The following is a 25,978-nucleotide window of genomic DNA, read 5'->3' on the forward strand; positions in this document are numbered from 1 at the left end:
CTTTGCTTAATGTAGTCACATAGATCAATATACTGTTGATCTGAATGAGTGCTATGAGGAGGATTTAGGCCCATTAGATCCCCCTGACATAGGTAAGTATTACTGTCTTTATTTTACAAATGAAAAACAGTAGCAGAATGGCTCATGAATGACTTATCTGAAGCAACAGAGGAAGCCACTGTCAAAATCAGGATGAAATTTGAGGAGTTCCTGGCTGCCAGGTCTGGGGCTGTGCCTAGATTAGCAAATCTGTAAATGTTCCACTGAGATCTGCAGAGAAGGGGGAAAAAACCACCTGAAGTGTAAGAGAGCTACAAAAACAAATACCTGCGTTGGGATATTACCACATCTTATGATGTTTTGGTTAGTTGATTACAACGCTTTCTCTTGAAGTTTCCATCACTCTGCATCTGGCCTGTAAAATGATTAAGTAGAAATACAGATTAAATGGAGAGATTCAGGTGAGGTAGCATGTATATACAACAGCGTATTAATTCCCAAAATTCAGAGCATGAATTTTTGTGGGTTCTAATGAAACTTGGTTCATCCACAAGTATTTTCACATTTGGTTTTATGCTAGCAAAAATAGCATATGAAAACTCAGCAGATCTGCAGGGGAGGTGCTTGATTTGGGATTCAAAATATTTGCTTACCCCTGCAGATCTGAATGTGTTTACTCGAACTATATAATCCTGTTTGTGGTTTATTTTATGGCTTACTCTCAAAACATGAAGAATCTTGAAATAAATGAATTTGTTCCTTCTAGTTTGTTTATCAGGCCTGGATAACCGATCCTAAAACTGCACTGCGACAGAGACGCAAAGAGAAGAAAAGGTTTGGGAAAGACGACAAGCGAAGGCGAAAAGGATCTGGGGATGGTAGGTACACATCTGCATTTTTAAAAGTGTACACGTGTGTTCAGCTGGCTGCCTGTTGTTTCTGGTAGTGAAATGTGGCTGAGTATCAGAGAGAAAATACGCTCAGCTCTGCAAAGGGAATCGGAAAAGGACTTTCTGCTGAAACGATCCTTTCTCATCTTCAGCGGTTACTTTGGCTCTTGCTCCCTTCAGCAGCCCGTGACAAAGCCGGTCACAGCTCTGTGCATTCATTCTGCACAGTACACCTCGGGGGGAGACAGAGGAGAAGAGAGATATGTGATCCCGTGGAGTTGCCAGATTTATGCCCAGAGCTTTTGACAAATAGGTAGGCTCAACACACACTAGAAAACATCAGCTGTATGAAAACATTTGCTGAAGAGGAGCAATTGCAAGAGAAAGCCATAACGCTGTAAAACTCTAACCCCATACAGCCAATGGCATGGGTACCTTATGGCATTTCCCCAGAATACGGGAGCATAAACATCAGGTGTTTGGTCACATAAGACAGAGCCAGAGCATTAGCCTTTCACTCCTTCACCTCATAAAAAAAGAGTAACATACTCTCTGGGTTTGGTTTTCTAGAGTTACTGAAAGTTTCTATTTTGATGATAAATTCATTTGTATTCCCAGAGAAAGTTTTGAATTTGACAGACTTGTATTTTCTATTGAAAAATAGTTTCACTAGGAAGTTCCTAAAGAGCTGTATTTCAAGCAAAGCTGTAATAAAAATTCAGTGGAGTATTCACATAATACTTCTTTTTGCCACATTTCATGTATTTTTCCCCAAAAAAGTTTGAGTTGGCACGTAGAGAAGAATGTGACCAAATCACAGAATCTCAGAATGACTGAGAGTGGAAGGGACCTGTGGAGATCATCTAGTCCCAGCCCCTGCTCAAGCAGCGTCACCTAGAGCATATTAGACAGGTTTGCATCCAGGTGGGTTTTGAGTATCTCCAGAAAAGGAGACTCCCCAACCTCTCTGAGCAACCTGGTCCAGTGCTCTGACACTCTCACAGTGAAGTTCTTCCTTGTATTCAGATAAAACTTCCTGTGTTTCATTTTGTGCCCTTTGCCTCTTGTCCTGTTGCTGGCAATCGCTGAAAAGTGTCTKGCCCTGACCTCTTAACACCCTCCCTTCAGATACTTATACACATTGATAAGATTCTCCCTCAGCCTTCTCTTCTCCAGGCTAAACAGGCCCAGCTCTCGCAGTTTCTCTTCGTGAGAGATGCTCCAGTCCCTTAATCTTCATAGCCCTATGCTTGACTCTCTCCAATGTCTCTCTTGTACTGGGGAGCCCAACACTGGCCACAGTACACCAGATGTGGCCTCACCAGGGCAGGATCACACGTCCTTCAACCTGCTGGCAACACTCTTCCTAATGCACCCCAGGATACCATTGGCCTTCTTGGCCACAAGAGCACATTGCTGGCTCATCCAACTTCTCGTCCACCAGAATTCCCAGGTCCTTCTCCACAGAGCTATACTCCAGCAGGTCAGCCCCCAGCCTGTGCTGGTGCATGGGGTTATTCCTACCTATGTGAAGGACTCTGCACTTCCCTTTGCACTTCATTAGGTTCCTCTCTGCCCATCTCTCCAGCCCATCGAGGTCCTCCAGCCTCAAGGACTGGCAACACAGCTCTATGGTGTATCAACCACTCCACCCAATTTGGTATCGTCAGCAAGCTTGCTGAGGAGGCAGTCTATCCCTTCATCCACATCACTGATGAGTAAGTTGAACAGGATGGGACCCAGTACTGAGCCCTGGGGAACTCCGCTAGAATCATAGAATCAGCAAGGTTGGAAGGGACCTCTGGAGATCATCTAGTCCAACCTCCCTGCTCAGCAGGGTCACCTACAGCATGTTAGACAGGGTTGCATCCAGGCGAGCCTTGAAGATCTCCAGAGGAGACTCCACCACCTCTCTGGGCAACCTGGTCCAGTGCTCCGTCACTCTCACRGGGAAGAAATTCCCCCTCACCTTCAGGCGGAACTTCCTGTGSTTCAGTTTCTGCCCATTGCCTCTTGTCCTGTCACATGGGACAACTGAAAAGAGCTTGTCCCTGTCCCCTTGACACCCTCCCTTCAGGTACTTATACTCGTTGATAAGATCCCCCCTCAGTCTTCTCTTCTCCAGGMTGAAGAGGCCCAGCTCTCGCAGCTGTTCCTCATAGGGCAGGTGCTCCAGCCCTCGGATCATCTTCGTAACCCTACGCTGGACTCTCTCCAGTAGCTCCGTGTCTCTCTTGTCCTGGAAAGCCCAGAACTGGACACAGTACTCAAGATGAGGCCTCGCCAGGGCTGAGGAGAGGGGCAGGATCACCACCCTCGACCTGCTGGCAACACTCTTCCTAATGCACCCCAGGAGACCATTGACCTTGGCCACAAGGGCACGTTGCTGGCTCATGGTCAACTTGTCATCCACCAGCACTCCCAGGTCCTTTTCTGCAGAGATGCTCTCCAGAAGGTCAGCCCCCAGCTTGTACTGCTGCCTAGTGTTATTTTTCCCTAGGTGCAGGACTCTGCACTTGCCCTTGTTGAACCTCAGGAGGTTGCTCTCTGCCCAGCTCTCCAGCCTCTCCAGGTCTCTCTGAATGGTAGCACAGCCCTCAGSTGTRTCAGCCACTCCTCCCAGMTTGGKATCATYWGCAAACTTGCTGAGGAGGCACTCTGTCCCCTCATCCAGGTCACTGATGAAGAAGTTGAACAGGATGGGACCCAGTACTGAGCCCTGGGGGATGCCACTAGCCACAGGCCTCCGACTAGACTCCGCACCACTGATGACAACTCTCTGAGCTCTGCCTTTCAGCCAGTTCTCAATCCACCTCACTGTCCACTTGTCTAACCCACACTTCCTGAGCTTCTCTAGGAGGATGTTCTGGGAGACAGTATCAAAAGCCTTGCTGAAGTCAAGGTACACAACGTCGACTGCTCTGCCCTCGTCTACCCAGCCAGTCATTCCATCATAGAAGGCTATCGGATTGGTTAAGTAGGATTTCCCCTTGCTGAATCCATGCTGACTACTCCTGATCACCTTCTTTTCTTCCATATGTCTGGAGATGACATCCAGAATGAGCTGTTCCATCACCTTTCCAGGGATGGAGGTGAGGCTGACTGGCCTATAGTTGCCCAGGCCCTCCTTCTTGCCCTTCCTGAAGACTGGARTGACACTGGCTTTCTTGCAGTCCTCAGGCACCTCTCCAGTTCTCTGTGACCTTTCAGAGATGATGGAGAGTGGCCTGGCAACAACATGCACCAGCTCGCTCATTACCCGTGGGTGYATCCGATCTGGGCCCATGGATTTGTGGATGTCTAGCCTGCCCAGATCTCTAATCCTGACCTCCTCAACCAAAGGAAAGTCTTCCTTTCTCCAGACTTTCTCCCTCACGTCCAGGCTGCAGGATTCTTGAGGGCTGCCCTTAGCAGTGCAGACTGAAGCAAAAAAGGCATTCAGTAATTCTGCCTTCTCTGTATCCCTTGTCACCAGGGCCCCYGCCCCWTTCAGTAGCGGGCCCACATTTTCCCTAGTCCTCCTCTTGCTGCTGATGTATTTGAAGAAGCCCTTCCTGTTGTCCTTGACATCCCTTGCTACTAGCTACAGACCTCCAACTACACTCTGCACCACTGAGCACAACCATCTGAGCTCTGCCTTTCAGCCAGTTCTCAATCCAACACACTGTTTGCTCAGCTATCCCACACAGCAAGAAGTGTTTTTCAGTTTTCATGCTGTGCTCCTCAACGAGGTACCCAAATATTCAGAGGCAACTAAATTCACAGTGAATTCAGTACATAGCAAAAGGAAAACATGCGAGTGTTAGTGGTTTTTTACTGGTACTATAAAATCATTCAGGTCTCTGAAAAAAATAGTTTAGAAGTGATTCACAGCTCTTGATTTTTTGCTCCTTTTTTAAAAAGAAAAGAAATTCATTTCAGCAATTTAGAAGTTTTTCTGGTTAACACAGATTTGGAGGRAAAGGAAGGCATTCAGGCAGACTCAGCTAGACTTTTCCTCTATTTGGCRTGTTCACCTTTCAAAAAGGGGAAACTCTATAATTTGACTGCTGCCACTGAAGCTGGAGCTGTAATTTTARGACTTTAGATAGAGGGAGAGTCATTTGGTTGTCCTTAAGTTGTGTCTGTGACTGTACATTATTTCTGTTACAAGCCTAAATGAAAGCATATGGTAGTTGCTTTAGCCTTGAATTCCCACTCAATACACTAGGGTTATATGAGTTACAGGCAGGAGAAGATCAGAGCCTTGAACAGACTGCCTTTCGCAGAAGCTGAAGTGAATTCTAGTGCAAGTTAGTGGAAAGAAGGTGAAGTTTTTGAGGGTAGAAACAGTATAACTGAGATATTGCATCAGCTTACACCAGCAGATGATCTTACTCAACAGGGTATCTGATAAGAAAATGCCACAGTAAATTACAAGAGAGGAGTTCTTGGACTTTGTCTAATTTTGTTGGTAGGGTTGTCCCATCGCTTAGGTCCTTTAAAACGGAAACCTGCTTTCTGTTATGGTGATAGATGAGGAACCAATCACTTCTTCTTAGTGGCTATAGTATATTCAGTCTTGATTGGGATTTATGCCTGCATTTGTGTGGCTGTAATTTTTGTTGCTTCCCTCATTTTTTGCAATAGGTGCTGCTGATGGGGAYTTTGAAGACAGTGAAGAGGAACCTGTCAAGAAGAAATCTGATGGACCAGGTATGCCAAGAGAAAGAAGGTTACTCTGCTGTTACAGTGCGGTTGTGACTGGTGGGGTAAGCGGTACTATCACAAACACCTGCAGGCTCAAGAGTGATCACCTGATACATATTTTCATTATCTAATAAAATATACCTAGCTTAGCTTCCAGTACAGAGTCCATTCAGGCCAGCATTAAAATCTCCATTGATTTTGTTGGTGTGAAATGTTATTATCACTACAAAAACTTTGCATTTTTTCAGTATGTTTTAGCAAATTTAGATAATGCTTTTGTCCAGTACTGGCCACTTCAACAAGGTGACAATCTCCTATAAAAATGACATTTTATAAATCTTACCCATTCTCGTTCATAATCAGACTGGAGGATGCTCTGCACATAAGAAATGCCAGCGGTTTGCAGGATCTTGCCCTACTTTGTTTATTACCAGAGCAAAAGGAGAAAACAGGCTCTCCTCTTAAACTAGCTTTGGTCATACCTTGAGTGAGACCTCATCTCCAAAAGCTGTTTTTCTACTCTATTTAAAATTGGGCCCCACAATTTGGATTCAATTAAATTGTATCCCTGAGTGAGCCACAGAGTAGAAGGAACTACAAGAGTGTGAAAGCTGTCGTTACTTTCTCACAAGAGCAGTATTTTCAAAGAAATCAGTTGCATCATTACTGATCTTGCTAGTGGAGTTTTATGGCCATTTTCATACATTGCTTTCTTGTGATGTAGCCACTTCTGTTAAAACACTAAAATGAATTACTGAAACATGTCACTAGGGAAATAGGATTGATGCTGCACAGGAGTTAAGGAAAGGGAAGGAGGATTATAATCAATTTAGATTGGGACTAGTCACTTTAAGGTGTTTTTTGCTTTAGTTGAAATGCACATGCCTGGGTAAAAATATATTTTAAAAGATAGTTGGAAAAATAGATAGTAATTGTTATGAAGCATTAGTATCATTATTAACCTGGGATCAAATCCTGTCTCACACTCTCAGGCAGAGAAGGAGTTGTTCTTTCTCAGCATTTGACCCTATAACAATAACAGTCTCTTGCAAATATAAATATTTGTTTCCCTTTTTGAAGAGATTTAGATGTAATCGATGCCCAAAAGATTATTTTTAAAAAGTTGCAGTGAAAAGCAAAGCTATCAGAACAGCTACAGCATCATTAAAAATGTGTACTAAATCACCTCCAACCCAGAGAAAAAAATTACCTTTCAGATTAGATTGGAAGTGCTTGGCAAAGCACTGTGGTGAAGCCATGGCAGACCAGTGGTGGTCGATGATGAAGATAATTTTAACCTGAGAGCTGCCATTCTCCTAAAGTCAATAGCATAAATAATATGCCTGAAAGGAAGTGTGTCTGTGTGTGTGTGTGTGTGTGTGTTTGTGTGTGTGTATTTTTAAAAGGCCATTTATATGTTGTATATTTCTGTGTATGAATACTATATTTTCTTTAAACCTATTTATAGCGTTACACCTGGAATTCAAAGGAAATGAATGCTCCTAGGAGCAGAAACGGCTTTACCTTTAATTTGCAATGGCAAGATTTTCTTAGCTTCAAGACCTGTACCTTAAGGTATACATGAGTAAAATTTAAGTAGCTAAATCATAAAATCTCTCCAATTCTAAATGATATAGAAAAGGCCTGAAAAAAAATTGCACAGTATAATTAAAATAATAATGTGGCCAAGTGTAGGGGACTAAATGCTCTTATATTCAAAGATACTGGACTGGTTCCATGAGATTGCTCAGGCAGAAGATGCTGTTATTTGATGCCGATTTTACACGATTGTACCATCTGTGGGTTTTTTACTTAGTTACTCTTACACACGTGTACACAGAGACACATGCACTCTGCAGAGTTTTGGGTGACATCTTGTGGTGCAGCTAAGAAGTGAGGTTGTTAAAATTGTTAACATGCTTTAGCACATAGGTTGGCTCCTTAGTATCTGCTTCAGACATTTTGTCCCTGCATGGCAGATTTTTTTGCAGTTTTCTATTATCTTTTAGGCTGGTTACTCCAAAATTAGGTCTTTATATCTAGTGCTCTGGAATTTGGAACCTAAGGAACAGTTGGATCATAGTTGGAAAGAAATTGTATAGTACGTAAGAACTGTTTTACTGTGTGTGTGTTTGGGAGTATGAGAAATATAGGCTGAAAATGATGCCTTTCTGGGTGAGACAAGCAGTTGCTAATGCTACAGGAATTGATGAAATGAGAAATTAACTGGTGTTCCCTGCGTTGAGCAAAAAAAAGCTATGGCTGTCGGTATAAACCCATTGGAAAGTGCACTGTTCCGGCAAAGCGCTGAAAGGGAGCGTTTTGTAAATGATTTATATGATTTTTGCTAGTTGATCTGAGATGGCTGATRACACAGTGCAGCCTATTTAAAAAAAGACAGTGTTCATAAAATTGAGGTTTTGGAAACACCTAGATGTTTCCAAAACGTTTAGATGTTTGGAGAATGGGATGAGGGTCAAAACACTATTTAGGCAGGTTAGACTTTCAACCTCAGGTAAGCAAGGTTCAAGCACAAACAGCAAGCTCCACGTGCAGTGGAAAGCACCCACAGGAGCAGAGAGGGGCCAGCTCCACACGCTGGCTGAGCAGCCGCTGAGAGCCCTGGGATGGAGCTGGGGATGTTGAAAGCTCTCAGGAGATGGCCARATCTTTGGGTTTCATTTTGCAGACCTAAGCATACGGCGTCTCTCTAGAATGAAGGACTGTTTCTATGACTGACGATTGCAGGATCAGGTTGTCACGGGGTGGAAAAGGGATTCCAGGTGATAAGCCTAGATGTACAGGCAGGAAAATGACCCAGACAGCCAAGGGGCCTCCAGCTGTCTTCAGATGTTCSTCACCATGACAAGGTCTTGCAGCCTGGATTATTATTAGACAATAAAGGAAGAAAGAAACTAACTCCAAGCAGAAATACAATGAAAGACATTTACATCCATTAACTCTCTTGTTTTCCTTCTCCCCTAGATAACATCATCAAGAGGATATTTAATATTTTGAAGTTCACTTGGGTCCTTTTCCTGGCAACACTAGACAGTTTTACAGCTTGGCTTAATTCCATCTCAAGAGAACACATTGATATCTCTACTGTGCTAAGAATCGAGCGCTGTATGCTGACCAGGGAAATTAAGAAGGTAACGCCTTTGGTCTTTTTCTTCTGCTAATGCCATTTCCAGCCCAGCAAAACAAATGAAAGGATTGTCTTTTGAGATCAGCTGGAGGCACTGTGCTAAGAAAAAAAAAATCTAAAAATCTCACTTATATACCTATTTTAAAAATATGTCTGGACTTTTCTACTGCTTGCTAATTTATGAATATTTAAATAATAAATTACTTGATTAGTTACTTGGAGCTAAAACAGATAATTGGAAAAAATAATTCTTTGAGAGACTGATAATAAGGATTTAGCTGAAAGACTCCTGCAATAAATTGCAGTTTTGAGGGGATGCAATAGATTCAAGTAGAGACAAGAAGGTATGGCATTTTAAGCAGCTCAAAAATCACCTCGGTCTGAATATTTCAGCCTTTTTGAAGAGCAGCTTACCATGGAAATGGCTGAAGATGTACAGACAGTATTTTCTTCAACTCACAGTGAAGCTCTGTGGTCCCCCTAATCAGGGATATATTAATATATTAAATTATATATAATAATTTATCAAAAATTAATGTTGACCGTGTAAGTAGAAATATGCTTGGATCTTAAAAAGTGTCTCAAGTAGGTGATACTTCCAAGTTGTATAAAACTCTCACAAGTATTTTTCCATATGTCACTGTCTAACYAGATACTTTTGGAAACTTGGCATGAAGCCTTATTTTTAGTTCTTTTCATTTTTTATTAAAATTATCAGACTCTTTCAGAGATAAATAGGTTGAAAAGGTCAATAGTTCATTAGTAACCTTTACCTTAGAAAGTGCTWTACTGTCCAGGCATCTTGGGTGTCTGTTGGCCCGATAAGCAGGTTGCACGTGATCCCAGGAGATTCTGAAAATAGTCTTTTCTGATCAGGAAGGAATCTGTACCCAGTGTGGCCATGAGTCATAGAGCCAAGAAGACAGAGTCACTTCAATATTAATGTTTAGTTATTATTATCTTCCCCTAAGTGTCCAATAGAAAGTGGATGCCTAAAAAGAAAGGGAAAGAGCAAAAGAAACATGGCATATTCAGAGTAACTCCTTGTTTGGGAATACCTCCTAGCTTGTGGCACTGAATAGCTTAGGGTACCCCCAGCTATAGATTACAGATGGTCCATCGTGGTTAACAGTGCCAAGGAGTCTGTACTCATGGAATTTATCTAATCCCTTTTTAATCCATTTTTAATGTTGGCTTACAGAAGATCCTGCGGCAYTGAGTTCCATAGTGTAATTCCATATCATATGGAGAAGCACTTCCTCTTGTTCGTTTTAAATCCACTTCCCAATCATTTTGGGGGGTTTGCTGTACACCTTGTAGATCAAAGATCTGTAGGTTATTTTCCTTTCACTATTGCTGATTATATCAGTCTGCATGGAGTCGTCTCAGTCTTCCAAGTTAAAAAGTCCCACTCTGTATAGCCGCTATACACAGAATCTGTTCCTGCTTCTGATCATCTTTATTGTCTTTCTTCATAGCATTTTCAGATCTARTGTGGCCTTGCTGAGACTGGGTGACCAGAACTACACACTATTTTCCTAGTGTGAGTGAAGCACAATTTTGTGTATGATGTGTTTTCTTTTGCTTTCTTAGAAAGACTGAACAGTTAAGGTTCTTTAATTCCTAGTGATTTGACTGAGGTTGCAGGCTGGTATCCTTCCAATTCCAAGATTTTTCAAAATAGAAAAGCTAATGTAAAGCCTGTCATTCTGTATATACAGTTTCCATTTTTTTCCATTTCATTTCTTTGCATTTGTTAGCACAAAACTTCATTTATGACTTTTTACCAAATAATTTAGTTTTCTGAAGTTCTTTAGCAGTGCTTCAACCAACCTTAGGTTTGACTATCTCAGATAATTTTTTTTCAACTGCAGACTTTATCAGCTTGCTCTTTTCCTCTTTATCCAGATTACTTATGAATTTGCTAAACAATAAAACTCCTTGGGGGAACGAGTTGATGAACTTCCTCCTTTGTAAAGACATAACACTTCTTTGTGCCTTTTGTTTCCTGTCTTGTAATGAAGGATAAGTACATGAGATACAGTCTCCTTTATTTCATGGCAGCTTAATTTCGTAAAAGGATCATTAATTTCTCAGCATCACTCCTGAACCCATGTTTAAGGATTAGTGTTACCTTCTCTTCCTCTGGCCCTTGAGGTTTTTCATGTGTCGGTCCCTGCAGAGCTCTTTTGTGAGCRGTGTCCAGTCAGTGTCCAATGTATTGTTTATCTCTAAGACATTTTCTATCAACACTTCAGTTTGAAAGAATTCCTCAAACTTGTCTTTTATAAAACAGTTACTCCACTTGTTCCAGGAGATCCAAGTCAACCCATTGGGAATCTCAGTGACCTTCTCTGTACTGAACATGGAGGCAAAAAAAATTCGGTCAGTTTTTCTCCTGCTGCCTTAACTCCCCAAATTGTTATACCTCTTTGTGCCTTGATTACCTGTTGACATTCTGGCTTTTTGGCAGCTGATTTTTGTGATATACTTGAAAATGTTTATGTCAACATTTTTTTTTTTATTTTAGCAAGTTATTCCTCAACATCTTTTTTGGTCTAATTTGTTGTAATTTTAAATTTAACTTTAGAAAGTTCTTTCTTGTTTCTATTTTTCCCTCATGATTTCCACTTCTTAAAAGAAGTTTTCTTGTTTCTTCCTCATGGTATTTACCATCATGGTGACTTGTGTGTGTGTGTGTGCATGCACAGGCTTTTTCATAACATTTACCTGCTCTACATGAGTACATCTGAAAATTAATTTGAATTATTGTACATTATTATTCTGGTGGCGCCTTTTGTAATCTTTTGTATCATTTCACAGGCACTAGTGCAATAGTCAAATTTTTTGATGGTCAAACATCTAGGCGTCGTACAATACTTTTGCTATATTAATAGAATCAATTCCATCCACAAAGATTCTGTGGTAATCTTGATATAGTTAACTTGTTTAACTTGTTTGGCTTTATACTTTTAGATCTGTATAACCTCTTTCCCAAGCTATTTCCATTCCGTYATTTCTACAGAATTTATATTGTGATACTAGATCATCACAACTATGCTCCTTTTTTGCCTCACATCCCGATAACCCATTGCTATTTCAGTATCCTTGCTTAAAATCACCTGATTCTCACTCACCAYTCCTTAGTTTTAAGTTTTAACATTTATCTAGGAGCAGACTAACTGCCTAATAGTCCTTATTTATTTGAGACCTTATTTTGAGTTCTTCTCTACTTCTTACATTACTGAGCTTTTCTTATCCTTTTGGTACAACGTTTTTTTTTTTTCTTCAATTTTATGTACCGGTAGCCTAACACTATTTTGATTGCAGTAGAGCCCATTCTTCCTTCTATAGGTTTTATGGTCTGCTTCAATCCTAAATCTTCTGGTACTGGAGGCCCTTAATACAGTGTCCACAGTTCATTAGCTTTAAAGATAGCAACTTAAATTTTGCTTCCAGGATTCTTCCTTCCTGTTCTGTAAAATATTGGCACCAAGGAACATCAGAATCACCAATTCCTCCATAGCACTTCCAAGTCTCTATAGCAGCCTTGTGCTTATAATTGCTGCTCAAGAAAGGAGTCTCTCACTGCAGCTTTTGTGGTGGCATAGGGAGGTCCAGAGGAAAGTCAGGGAAAAATAATAGCAGATGTGTGAAGTTCTTTTTGTCTCTCTTCCAGCTGCAGAAGAAGTTAAGTCAAACTGGGTCCTTGCTCAATCAGTTGTGGGCACTTTGTTGTCACAGCTGTTATCCCAGGCCTGCAATTGAGTTAGTKGGTGCCATAGTTTCAAAGGCATAATGGCAGAAACATTTAAAATTTTGTTGCAGATGCAGCACATTTTGTATGCGAACAAACCTTATTAAAAGCCCAAGATTCAGACATTGCTCTTATRATTTTTTTTGATAAAACTTCAGATTTTGAAAACCTTAAATTTGAGTCAATGTAGAGTCCAGAGCTGAAATGCTAGTAACTAATAATATTAGTAAATGAAATACAGATAATATTTTAGAATAGTTTCATTTTTCTTAGTTGGAAAAAATCTTTGCATAGGGCTTCATTAGAAGTCAGAAAAGTGACTTTTCAAAAATAGCAATCATCTTCTCTMTCAGTGTATCTTCTGAAGTCAGTGCAACTAGTGGTGGAATGATTTGGGTGTGTTTCTGCATTAGAACAGGCTACAAAATTCTCATTTATATTCTTATAATGAGTCTTTAACATTCTGATGACAGTATTATAGCCAGGAAGACTTGATTCCATGCCTTAACCTGGGCTGACAGTTAATAAAACCATTCTTTGTCATCTTACTTGATCTTGAAGTCACAGAAAACGAGTAAATAGCAAAATCTTCAGTATATTTTTTGCAGCTTCCCAAYTGTGTTCATACTTTATGAATAAATTCTTATATCAGCAATGCTAATGAAAATCTAGATCACCTTGTACATGGCCTGTGTCTTTTGTTTCTGTTTAAATATCTGCTACTGGCCACTAATAAAGAATACGCTTGTTAGGTTCAGCAACGCTATCTCAAAAAGTAATTGCTGGAGACCCATGTACAAGTTGAGTCATGGTCCCAACCCACAGCTCATTTTCACACTGAATGCTTTGCACTGCAGCTAACACAGGTTTCTGGACCTAGTCTGAAGTCACTTGTATTGCTTCAGTTTTTCTCTGAAACCCAACATTTTTGCCATGGTAATAAGTCAGAATCTGTMTTGCTCTCTAGAAAGATGCTAGGGGAGGTTATCATGTAGTTGGAAGATGGTTGCATAGTGGCCTCCAAGCTTATCTGTACCTTGTCAAATGACTGAAGAAACCAGTTCCTCAYAGCATGCACCTCTGCTGCCAACATGTACTTCCTTCACAGGGTAATGTTCCAACCCGGGAGAGCATCCATATGTACTACCAGAACCATATGATGAAACTCTCTAAGGAATCAGGACTTGATTCAGTTGATAAAAATCCTGGTCAAGCTTCTGGTTTGCAAGCATCTGAAAGAATGGATAGTTTGGATTCAGCAGCTTCTCGTGACAGTATCTCCAGGTATTGATTTAATTTTATTTTGTGAAAGATAGAACAATCATGTAATAGATGTAATTTTAGAAAATATCTAAGTACTAGTTAACTTTCTAACCAATGCTGAACATTCTTTTGATTTATCCATGGCGTTTCAGTAGTGAAAGTTCCCTCATATCCCACTATTCCTCTATAGCAGTATAGTCAATTGTACAATAAGCAGATGACTTAACTCCTTTTCCACTGCATAACTACACCATTGCTTTCTGTTTCTCCTAGAATTAGGAGTCAATGATAGGGCATCTGATCTTATCAAAAATAATGGGGAAAAAAAAAGAGTCCAGCGGTATTGTGTTACGAATTCAGGCATGGAGTCTGGAGATGCCATCATTCATCATGAATATTTGTCTTTGGAAGATAAAATCTGGTCTGTTGCACACACAAAAAAGAAAGACTTTGTACTGATAGCGATTGACAGAGATGGATTTGAGAGAATAAAGTTCCCCTCTCATACACATAGGGCAAAGAGCATCTGAAGCGCCTGCTGTTGATTTCCTCACTACTGTGATTAGAGACCAGCAGAGCTACTCCAAGTGGATCAAATATCCATATTAGTTTAGGAAAACCATCTTCCCCATTCTCCTCTGGAGATGGATGCTGTCAAGTCCCTTGCCAAAACTGCTGCCTGTGCCTGCCATTTCGTACACACAGAAGCACACACTTTCACTTCCTTCCCTTCCAGAGGTGCCCTGTTCCCACTATGTCCCCGGTGCTCTTGATCCTTAATAGACTGCAGAAATTGTCCGACAGCATCATATGGGGGAAGAGGGAGGGCTACAAAAATAAAGCTATTTCATAATTCATTGCTTTCTGCTGTTTCGTATTCTTCTCTGAAGTGTGGCAGTATCATACTATTCTTGATACTCCCTGCAAATTCAGTAGCTGGTGYGTACAGGAAATTATGCTTAGCTTTTACTAATGACATATGGGTAGAGGCTAGCAGACKGAAAATAATGAGGGCTTCTCTTCCTTTCTGATGTTGTTGAAATGCAAGTGTAAGAGCATGTCTGTGAGTACTGTGCTTCAACAGAATATTCACAAATTACTCCCACAGGTGTACGCTCACCTTTGAGAGACTCACTCCAGCGAAAACAACCAAATCCTAGCAAATTTTTCTTGATGGCTAGGTACCCAGCTATGCAATACCTTTGTGTTTTGTCTCAAAAGTTTTATTATTAGGGTGAGATTACATGAGAAAAATGTGAAGCCAAAGTCTGTTGCAAGCTTACTTGGAGTCAAACAGGTATATCTGGAGGGCAGAATTCAACTCCATGGAATTCAATCTCATTTAAAGAAAGTTTACTAATAACAATCCTGTCTTCATTAAATAGTTTYTGGTTACCATATTTACTACAAATAGAAGAAGTTAACATTGATTATATAACAGTGTTGTCTAGAACTTTATATAGAAGCAAATGGAAGCCAATTTCAAATCGAATTACTATAAAAACCCAATTATTGTAATTTTGGTATGTAAACTCTATGAAAAGGTATCTAGCATGGAAATAGTATTTAATTTTTTTATTTAATAGCAAACTGTTTGTCACCATGCTTTGAGTGTACTTACAAATTTAAAATCTCTTTTCAAACTCAGACTTCAGTAATTCTGTGCAGCTGCTTTACAACAGAAAAAGTTATATATTCTTTAGCAAATGTTTCAAATGTGTTACAGTCATCTCGGTTTCCTCAGAAGTCACAGACCTATTAACAAAGGAATAGCAAAAGTAGTATTACAACTGATTTCTCTAATCTAAAATTCTCTTTCTGGTAATGAATAATTAAATACTCTTGTTCTGACAGTATTTGCAAATTGTGCACATCTGCTATGATAATAATAATCTGTAATTAGAGGAAGCAAAAACTAGTCTGCTGATTGAATGATAATACCATCTGTTTATTAGCGCACCCTTGCATGTCTCTTCCTGGGATTAAAAAAGTGCTTATGAGCCATTTCAGAAATATGTAGTGTTTTAAACTTCATATGAGTTTATTGAGTGATTTTTTGAATTACCTAAACAATGTAAGAAAGTATTTTACATTTCAAAGTAATGMCTTCCAATAAATATAAAAGCAACTAATTAAATCTAAAGCATCCCTATGGATCTAGGCTTGCAGTGGAAAACTTTAAGGAAGAGGTAGAAGGTTTCTAACTAGTGCACTAGTTATCATTCTTTGATTGCCCTACACAAAATCCCATAGTGGAGATTAGGTCCCGTGACTAAGATGGATCTGTTTGGAAACAGTAAGAGCTACAGAAGCATAGAAGCTATTCCATTATAATAAATACATTGTCAGTATTCAGGAGAGGAATTACTATAGGTGTGCCCTCAGTGCTCTGAGCTCCAAGTTTTGCAGAGTATCCTTTGCGGGATTTTCTTAGTAGCCGAGACTTAGCCCTCATTTGTTCTCAGACCTCTTTTCTGTAGAGTACCTACAACTGTAATGTGGTATTTCTAATGCAATTGTTTGGTCTCTCTTGTATATAAATACTTTCTTGTATCCTAAAGGCAAAGTGCGTACAGGTCAAGAAGAGAAGATACTGTTGTTATTCCTTAACAAGCCCTTCAGTRAGCACCACCAGAAGAGATTTAGAGCTAGAATGGTAGCAAGTTTACTGCTGCTTGTTTCCAATTAAATGATGAACTGCTTGTCAGGTTAAATAGCTTGTGAATTACAGTAACATGATTGGGAGCTGATTAAAACCAACTGGCTGCCTTTATGGGACCTAGYTTAAGATTACGAAATACCAGGCAGCCAGAGATCCTAAGTTAGGTTTCAGAATAGCCAACGTTTCGTATCAGTTTGATTTGTATTCAGTTTTTATATCTTCACAAGTAACTTTTCAGTTCCCAACTCTGTCTGTGTGTAGGCTTTTCCCCTGGAGGGTGGGAGCCGCTGGCTCCCCTGTAAGAGCATGCATACAGGTTAGGTCAGGATCTTTGTGGATGCCCCTTTTCATCTGTGCTTCCCTCACCAGATGAGGGAGTAGGGCTTGAGTCAGGGAGTACTAGAGAACTAAGTTTTTATTCCTTTGGAGGCAGGGGAAAGGTTGGAGGGAGAGGTCCTACCTGGGGCTGGGTCCAGGTCTGAGTTAGGAGTATGAGTGACAGGAAATGTTTGGGGTCCTTGCTTGCAGGAGTGGGGAGTGCAGGAGGAGCACTGGAGCTCAACATGCTGCTTTGTGAGTGTTTGTGGGAAGGGAGAGGGTCCCAGGCTGGGAAGTGAAGCGGGCAACTACCACAGCTGATATCAGCTGTTGTACCCCAAAAAATGGATGTGGTGACCGCTTTTCTGAAAAGCAAGATAATGGTAAAATCCTGAATGGTACACTCCTTCTAGTGCTTCAACATACTCAAAAATTCTTGGAATTTAGCCTCGCATCAATAGTTAGGGACCCCAGGGATACATTACAAAGCAAAATAAGAAATACAAATGAAGATATTTAAATAATGAATCAAAATTTCTGTACATCTGGTTGAATGTAAATGGGCTGTTCCCTTCCTCATCATGGTCCAGAGACAGTTCCTTTCTCAGGCAGTTTACACTAGTTTACTTCCCCCTTTCTCTGCTTTGTTGCCAGATGTTTGAGTCCAGATACTGTTTAAAACTAGGATCATAATATGTTCATAAAGTTAATGCCAGTCAGTAACAAGAACATTGATAGAAAGAAACAAAAAAAAATTAGAAGTTACCCCTTAACTGATAAACTGTCTGGGAAGGGCAGGTTCATTTGGCAGAAAGGAAGCCATAAAGTAAGAAATTTCCCACTTACCCAGGATAAAAACATCTCTGCTATATATATCCCATTCTGAAATGGATATCCAATCAACTCTATATAAAATGCTTGAGCTTAGAGCTTTTAATGAATGTTCAATTTAAAATACCTGTTCCTTCAATGATCTCAAGAAGCTAATGCTTTTCAGATTCTTTTAAAAGTTCATCAGGAAGATATGCCTGAGTTAAATTTATGTGATAGTCAATGACTGAGTCAACATCAACTTTGCCAAATATAAATCTTTCCACTTTATTAGTGTGTTCATTTCCTCCAYGCTCTGCAGTGTATCCCTCAAGAAGTGCATTCAGAATACACACACTGTGCTACAGGTGTCATCTCATACACATCTCCAAACATTCAAGGATCTGGAGCAGTTACTCTGTAAATATTTCTTCTGATGGTTCATCTTTCRTTTAAAAGAGTTACATAGTCCAGGTTATTGCAGACACTAAAGCTGGGCCAATGTTTTTATCTACTGATATTAATAGATGTTTTTGTTAGATGTTGATTTTTTTGGTTCCCAGGTCAGGACTTCCCTGTTTTGGAGGGCAGCTGGAATATATTTTTTCCACTGAAAATATATGAATGAGCACATTTCACTTTGCTTTCAGTAGCTGTTSTGCTTAAGGCCCTTGGAAAGTCCCAGGAAGTCTATACCTGAATTTAAAATGCTTCAACACCTCAGTAAAAGGTGTTGCTCTTTAAAAGCAATAAACTTAKCCCCTGAGTTACAAAATAAGATAAGGATAATATTTCAGCCCACAGACAGAAAGATAATCTATAAAAATATTGTATACAGTCCACCTGCTGCCATCTCCCTGTATTTCAGCACCAAAAACTCCCTGGTGATACGACAGCCTGACTATGCTCCATAGCATGAAGTATACATAGCATGTAAGTGCAATGAGAAAACTCCTCTATCAGGAGCCTGCTGCACTCGGCAACACAGCGCTCCTACTGACTTCCACACTGTCAAATCAGACCTTCAGGGAGCATCTCCGGTTCTTCTATAAAGCAGCATTCCTTCCTTCATCAAAACCCTGTGCCATGTGGACAGCCGGGTTGTGTCCAGAGGATGGCTGTGTGCCTTTGTGCACGCACAGAAATAATACAGTGGCTTGTAAAGGATCTTGGCCAAGTGAACYGACAGGACAGGAATGCTGTTGCCATTAATGTAAGGTATTGTTTGTAAGAGAGGTATTTCACAATACCTTTGGTATCTTGGTGATACTTCTCTTCTGTTCAATGACCAAAAAAGACCATCTATGAAAGTACCATCAAAAAAGACCACCTAAGAATAAGCCTAAGAGTAACTATTACTTTGTTCCATATATRTTGCTCTTTTCCCTCCCTTATTTCCTTAAGGCAACAAATACAAGACTGTCTCTTTATCCCAGCACATTTTTCTCTTCACTTCAAGTTAGCAAGTCGCACTGAAAGTGCCACTGCACTTCGCTTCTGACCTCTTTCCCAATTCACTGTGTCCTTGGACACATATAATGCCTGCCTAGAGGGCAAATACCAAACTGCTGCTACTCAAGTATTGCACAGATGGAATTAAAAGAGAGAAGTAGAGTCTAAATCCTGGACTTTTAGGTCCTTTCTTTTCTCATTATATCGGAGACTCTCAAACATGTGTCATAACACCAGGTCCCTCAACTCATGTCATGAGCATCTGCATTTTTCAAAGATTTTACAGGAGAGAGCTTTCTTTTACCTACCATATGTCATTAATGTATTTGCTTCTTTCCTGTTGCTGTGTTATATGCTTATATTTAAATATGTACCTTACTTCTCATAACTCATCCAATTCTTCTCCTCTCCAGTAACAGAAATGCTCAATGTATGGTGTACGTCTCTGGAGTCCTGTTGTTTTTGACACGTGAAAGGAGATAAGGGTTTATTATATCTGTCCTTTCTTTTAAGCTGGGCATGCTAAGGATTTTGAAATTGGAAGAAAAACTATTTTTAAGCTGTGATTGAAATAAGTGAAATCTTCTGGAAAGAATCATCAGGGCATATTTCTAAATAGCAAAATAAAAGCCATCTCATGCAGAGCAGGTTATATTTGGCATGCATCTACTGGCTAAATAATATATCCGATTTGGCTCTTTGGTTCGGAAAGAGGATTAGCCAATGTCTGACAGCTATTTTTCTATTTGTGGAATATGAGCTTATTCAATTTTAAGGGCTCTTTTAGGAAATTGGCCTGTACRTTTAAAAAAGGTTCGACACAGAATATCATTAATAAAATAGAATTTGTACAGAGGTCACTTTCCAAAACATTTTTGTATAATTCAGAATTTCCAGGGGAAAAAATGAAGAAAATAAAACCTCCTCAGCTATGTCACTTGGTGGCCTTCAGAAAGCACGTAAAACCTCGTTTGGTTTCATACCTTTTTGATTAGTAAATACATTGCTCGTAGCCTTTTATAACCGCTATGTGATTATGACCATGAGCAATCTGTGCCTTGAAAAGCGTTAAACCCGGTGACTCTAAACAAATCCTTATCTTCTCTCTAAACCTTCTGTCTTTGTGTCGGTGTTTTGCTGCATGGCGAGCACATTCATTTWCTGAACCGTGTGTACAGTAATATCATTTGTATTTAACACTGTCTTTGTAACTGTTTGCGCTGCTAGCTGCTACACTGAAGCAACCATGCTGTTCTCAAGGCAGTCAACCCTTGATGATTTAGATGGACCAGACTCTGTTCCTAAAACAAGCGAGCGCGCCCGACCTAGGCTTCGTAAAATGCACAGCATGGATATGTCCTCCTCATCAGCTGACAGTGGCAGTATAGTGTCAAGGTGCTTAACTCATGCATGCTTTGTTCACTCATTTACCCTGACCATTGTACTTTTTGCAGTGTATATAAATTTGCATTTGCAGGTATGTGTGGTACAGAGTGGTTTGCATGATTAACGGAAGCTTTACTCCCTTCTTTGTCATGGCAAGATTCTGAGGTTCAAAGTCAGGGTTATAAACCAGGACTCATTTACTGTTTCACTTCTTTTTGTGTGATCTTTTTTTATCTTGTATTCATGTATTTTTTAAAGTTTTTCCATTACGTTAACCTGATTGTCTAAAAAACAGGCTCCGAATTCTGTATTTGTTCAGCTAAAAAAGGATCTGATTTTCAGAGTTACTGAGCTGACTGATGTTCTTATTGAAATTAGAGGCTGGAAGGGCAGTTTCTCAGCTAATGAGTTATCCTAAATATGGATGTAGGAGTCTAATTTTAGGAACTACGATAGGCAAATGTTGCCCCTGCTCTTTCAGCTGTTTGTTTTCTTTCCTATAAGAAAGATTATTAAATATGTTTTGATTTTTCTACCATTGATTTATAATCTCTAAGATGTTGAAAGGGGAAAATTGCTATTGAAAGATAGCAAATATCATTAATATACAGTGCAAGAGAGAACTGTTCAGAGCCATTCACTCACTTTTTACAGGTCAAAACTATAGAGTTACATGCCATTGGGAAATAAAAACAGTGTTTCAACTAGTACAATAAATACAAAATTTAATGGCATATTAGAACATTCTCTTTCAGTATTAACATCATTTTACAAAATTTTGGTGTTGATCAGCTTTGAAATGATGAGATTTTACATTCTTGAGCAGTTTAACCAAATGATTGCTACAAGGAATCATCAAAACATACACTCTAATTCTAATACTCTTGCAAATTCTTATTAAAAGTCTACTAGAAATAAAGTGCTCTAACCTCACCATAGTAAGTTTGGAAAGACTGTACAAGGAAAAGAGATGAAATTTTAATTTGAACTTTGGCAGAAGATAGTACTTCCAACTACTAACCTTTCTTCTAAAGTTTATTGTTGAGGTGAAAACATTCACTTCAGTGGAGCTATGTGAAATCTAATTCATCTCTGTTGAGATGCAAGAACATGCAGTTGACAAAAGACTATGTTGATGCCCGTTGTCTCACCTTTGGGAAGGGACTGGAATGGAGATTAAAAAGAGAAAAAAGTAACATTCTAGGGTAGAGATGAAAAAATACTACTTGTGAGGGAAAAAAGGGGTGACAGCAAGGCCAAAAAAATGTTTTAAAAAGATGGTGTCCAGATTGGACTCCTCCTGGAGTCATCCAGCTGCATAAATTTATATCAGCTGAGACMCTGCTGCGGAACATAGAGCAGTAGAAGGGAAAGTGGTTATGGACGTGAAGAGCTGAGTGTAAGCAAGATGAACAAGCAGAGAAATGAATGAAATGAATAAGAACAATTGAAAAAGAAAATAGTTTTGTATGGAAGAAAAACAGGCAGATAAGGTAAAAAATGAAGACCATAATGAAGAACAGGAGGCATTCTGAAGGTAAGCAAGATACCCTGTTACTAGAACAGCTTTTTAATCTGGATTGTATTTCTCCACATTTGCAATTTACTTGTTCTTTTATTGACTTAGAATCAGACTTGATTTGTGTGTTCAGCTAATGTTCTATTTTATACAGCACCTCTTTGTTAAAAGCACTGTCTTTAAGATGAGTATGTGGATCCCTATAGCTCATCATGGATCATGCTTTAAATAAATGTAATAGCAGGTTTCAGTTCTGGTCAAAAAGTGTTTCCGCTGCTTTCAGAGAGTTAGGTATAGTTTCATTTGTTGGTAGCATTAATTTGTCCTTTATTGATGAGAAAAGACAGTGAATCACTGTGAGTTCATGGGGAAGTCACTTGGGGCAGATGAACCTGGATGGTCCATCTGTGTAAAAGGAGATCCTGGTGATACGTTTTCTACCAGATGATGTGAACTGTAAGGGCCAGGGAATGCAGTGGGTTTGCTCAGCTGTCTACACAAAGGTACAGTTAACAAACTTTGTTCAGCGATGAGCCTCGCGAACCTCAACTCTCCCTTCATCCTGTCCCTGACAGTGAACCTACACAGGTCACCATGCTCTATTCTCGTCAGGGGACAACAGAAACCATTGAAGAGGTAGAAGGGGAGCATGATGAGGAAAGAGCACACTCAGCATCAAGACAGGAGGAAGAGGAGGTGGAAGATTACAGCCTGGATTCGGAAGGAGCTGCATATACTCCTGACACTGATGTGCCATTGTATTCCACCATGGATAGCAATGCAGAAGCCCCACCTTCCTATAGCAAAGCTGTCAGCTTTGAACACCTTTCCTTTGGCTCCCAAGAGGACTCAGCTGGTAAGAGTCTCATGATGGTGAGCCCAGATGACAGGCGGACGAACAAACTTAATGATACGATTCTCCCTCCATTGACGCACGAGCTAACGGCCAGTGAGCTGCTTCTGAACAAGTAAGGACCTTCGACAGGGAAAARGTTTTGGTCCCAATCTGTGAAGTTTTGCCATGTACCCCTCCCACCCCTTCAAAATTAGCCTATGTTTTCTGATAAAGACCTGTGCTAAGTTTGGTTTAAGGGAAGAAGCTCATTTCCTGTGCAGTTGCTCTAACTAGAGATTTCCAAAATGACTCAAATGCATATGGGAAGGCATTTCCACTTTCTCCCCAGATACTGTAGCTAATTGTTCCAGTTAGCATCGGATTTCTGGATTAGTAATTGTCATGGGCTTTCCTAAACATCCCGTTGGAGAGGATTTCTCTTCTCCAGACAGCTGTGATTTCAAATAAGTTTCTTCCTGGGACTAGCTCATAAAATTTTTCTCCCTTAGCTGTTTTGAATTACTATATGGGAAACTCTGACCTCTGGCAGAGTTTTTGTTAAAGCCTGTAGGAGCTGAGAGCTGGCTGGAGAGACCACCTTGCCTAGGTACTGTCCTAGGAGATAGGATGTTCTCTTCTATTTGCCCCTCAGCCAATATGTGTTCAGTAGCACAACCACCATTGAAGGGGAGCTGGTACCACTGCTCTCCTTCCTCTGCTTTCTGTCCTCTGCTGCAGGAGAGCACCCAGGAACGCAAGGACAAAATCTTAAAYCGCAGAAAAAGTCTTTCAGCCTAACTGCAACTAGACAGAGGCTATGTAGACCTGACTTTGTAGATYAGTATCTTTTCTTCTGGGTGTTCTTGGCTTTTTAATTGTGTATCTTTTTAGGAAAAAGCAAAGAAGAGAAGTGTGAAAGTTACGTAATAACTTCATGCTGCCTTTTCTGTTTAGCTGATTTACGTAGGTGAGAGGAGATTGGATGCACCTAATGCTTAGGGCCATTTATTATGTTCTAATGGTATGTCACAGTGCTAATCATGTCACTACATGTTCTGATGGACCTCTAGAGTTTCTCCAAATTCACATCTGTGTTAATACATCAGATATTAATCCAGGCAGGGCCATACCAGAACTTTGCTGGATAAATTRAAAACCATCAAAACAGTACTTCTAATCATTTTGCTTGAAATGCTTGTTTGTGAGCTTAAAATCAGACTATTTGATAACAATACCAACTTTTTTTATTGTACTCTCCAGCAGAAGTTTTTTTTCATTTTAAAAGGGAAAATAGTAGTGAATTAAAAAGTAGCTCTTGTGGATTTAATTTTCATTTCACTTATGGTACTCTCCTCCTCACAGGATGTTTCATGATGAAGAACTAGAGGAATCAGAGAAATTCTATGTTGGTCAGCCTCGAGTCTTGCTCCTTATTTATGCCCTGTACAATACTCTGGTAGCCCGGTCGGAAATGGTGTGCTATTTTGTGATCATCCTTAACCACATGATTTCTGCCTCCATGATAACCTTGGTGCTTCCCATCCTTATATTCCTTTGGGCCATGCTGTCTGTTCCGAGGCCAAGCAAACGTTTCTGGATGACAGCCATCGTCTATACTGAGGTATGCTGCTGTTGTTGCAACCCTGTTCATCAAACACAGAAAAGAAAAGTTAAACTGTAAGCTTTGCATGTCAGTGTGGCCTATTTTCTGTATTTGAACAATAGGACTGATGCCTTYGGCATTATATTAATATAAATATTTGTTAAAGTCCTCAGCCACTTTTATGGTATMCATGGGTCTTGTGCTTTTCTTCACTGCAATGAGCAACATTACTGAGGGAGCRCAAACTGTTTGTTGTTCCTCTGTAGCAATTAAGATGTTTTTTCATGTTTTTGTAAAACTGACAGTGTTGTAAAACTGACATATTTCTCCCTTCTTAATGGCATGAAGCTGTATCTGCCATGCTTAGAAAATATCCCAAGTGTATTGTATTTCTGAACAGGTGACCATTGTTATCAAGTACTTCTTCCAGTTTGGCTTCTTTCCTTGGAATAAATATGTGGATTACACAAAAGATAAACCTTACCATCCACCCAATATTATTGGCATTGAGAAGAAAGAGGGTTATGTGCACTATGATCTTGTTCAGCTCCTTGCTTTATTCTTCCACAGATCCATTTTAAAGGTAATCTGAGCTCATGTGACTTTTTTATGTTTAACTTTTTATAGTCATTCATGTGATATCCCAACAGAAAGAATTTGTTTCCCCCTCTAGAAACACAGCAATACAAAAATGCAATGTTGATATGCTCTCCTTTTCTTTTTTCACTAGTGCCATGGATTATGGGATGAAGATGATAAAGGCGAGAACTCCAGTAGTAAAGAGGATACTGATGATGAGCTGTCTCTGACAGGAGGCAGGAGAGACTCTTCTGGCTCTCTGAAATCTGTCAATCTTGCAGCATCAGTGGAGTCCATCCATGTCCACTTCCCTGAGCAGCAGACTGCTATCAGGAGGAAGAGCTCCAGCAGTGAATCACAGCTTTCACACAGGTCCAGCTTCTCTTCACACAGATCTAAAAGAGGTAAATGTTGTGATGCTGCTGGGATTTGAAGAATAAACACTTACTTCCCATAGGATGATCCTGCTAAGACCTATTACTATGAAGAACTGAGAGACTACTGGATTCTGCTCTTCAGTGAGGAAATAGGATATGTCTTTGTGTTTGAACACACTCCAAAACTTCTAAAAGTTCAAATGCAAAGCCACACTTTGTGATTCACTATATCTTTACAATGACATTGTCCAAAAGCTGGGAAAGTAACTTTCAGTGTGACCCAGATCCAGAATTTCTAGTTCAGCATAATCTCCAGCTAGAAGGGGTTCAAAGAATATRTATTTTTCATAGGTACATTCAATGGTACTTGAAGTGAGAAAAAGTTTTGATTAGGGATGTTGGATACCTTGATCATCTTTTAAAAAGGAAGGACTTGCCTGAATGTATTTATTACCAATCCAGATGAGAGAGTCAGACCAATCAAATATTTTCTTTTATCATTAGTCTTCTCTTTTTATAGCTATTAATCAAGTTTTGATCTTTGAAACCTGTATTGGATGCTCTCAAGATTTTATCATATCAGAAAAATGTCTAAGGATTCATTTCAAAGTTTCTTTCAAATGTAGGACTCATATACTGGATGAAGTCTCCAGGTTGATTACTTTGTAGTGTTTGTGTCTAAACTCTTGA

The 25,978-nt window shown here is 39.9% G+C and overlaps 1 protein-coding gene across 1 annotated transcript in view; it reads left to right on the forward strand.

The window, feature by feature from the left end:
* PIEZO2 (piezo type mechanosensitive ion channel component 2) overlaps positions 1-25,978 on the forward strand; it is a 253,796-nt gene that overhangs the window by 209,821 nt on the left and 17,997 nt on the right. The window contains exons 34-42 of the mRNA XM_085322513.1: positions 767-878; positions 5,520-5,585; positions 8,565-8,731; positions 13,593-13,768; positions 20,217-20,384; positions 22,470-22,862; positions 24,092-24,350; positions 24,733-24,915; positions 25,063-25,315. Coding sequence (XP_085178639.1) covers positions 767-878; positions 5,520-5,585; positions 8,565-8,731; positions 13,593-13,768; positions 20,217-20,384; positions 22,470-22,862; positions 24,092-24,350; positions 24,733-24,915; positions 25,063-25,315 — 1,777 coding nt within the window. The remainder of the gene's footprint in view (positions 1-766; positions 879-5,519; positions 5,586-8,564; positions 8,732-13,592; positions 13,769-20,216; positions 20,385-22,469; positions 22,863-24,091; positions 24,351-24,732; positions 24,916-25,062; positions 25,316-25,978) is intronic.

Source organism: Rhea americana, unplaced genomic scaffold (genome assembly GCF_003343005.1).
Source record: "Rhea americana isolate MKP2758 unplaced genomic scaffold, rheAme1 scaffold_78, whole genome shotgun sequence".
Lineage (NCBI taxonomy): Eukaryota > Metazoa > Chordata > Aves > Rheiformes > Rheidae > Rhea > Rhea americana.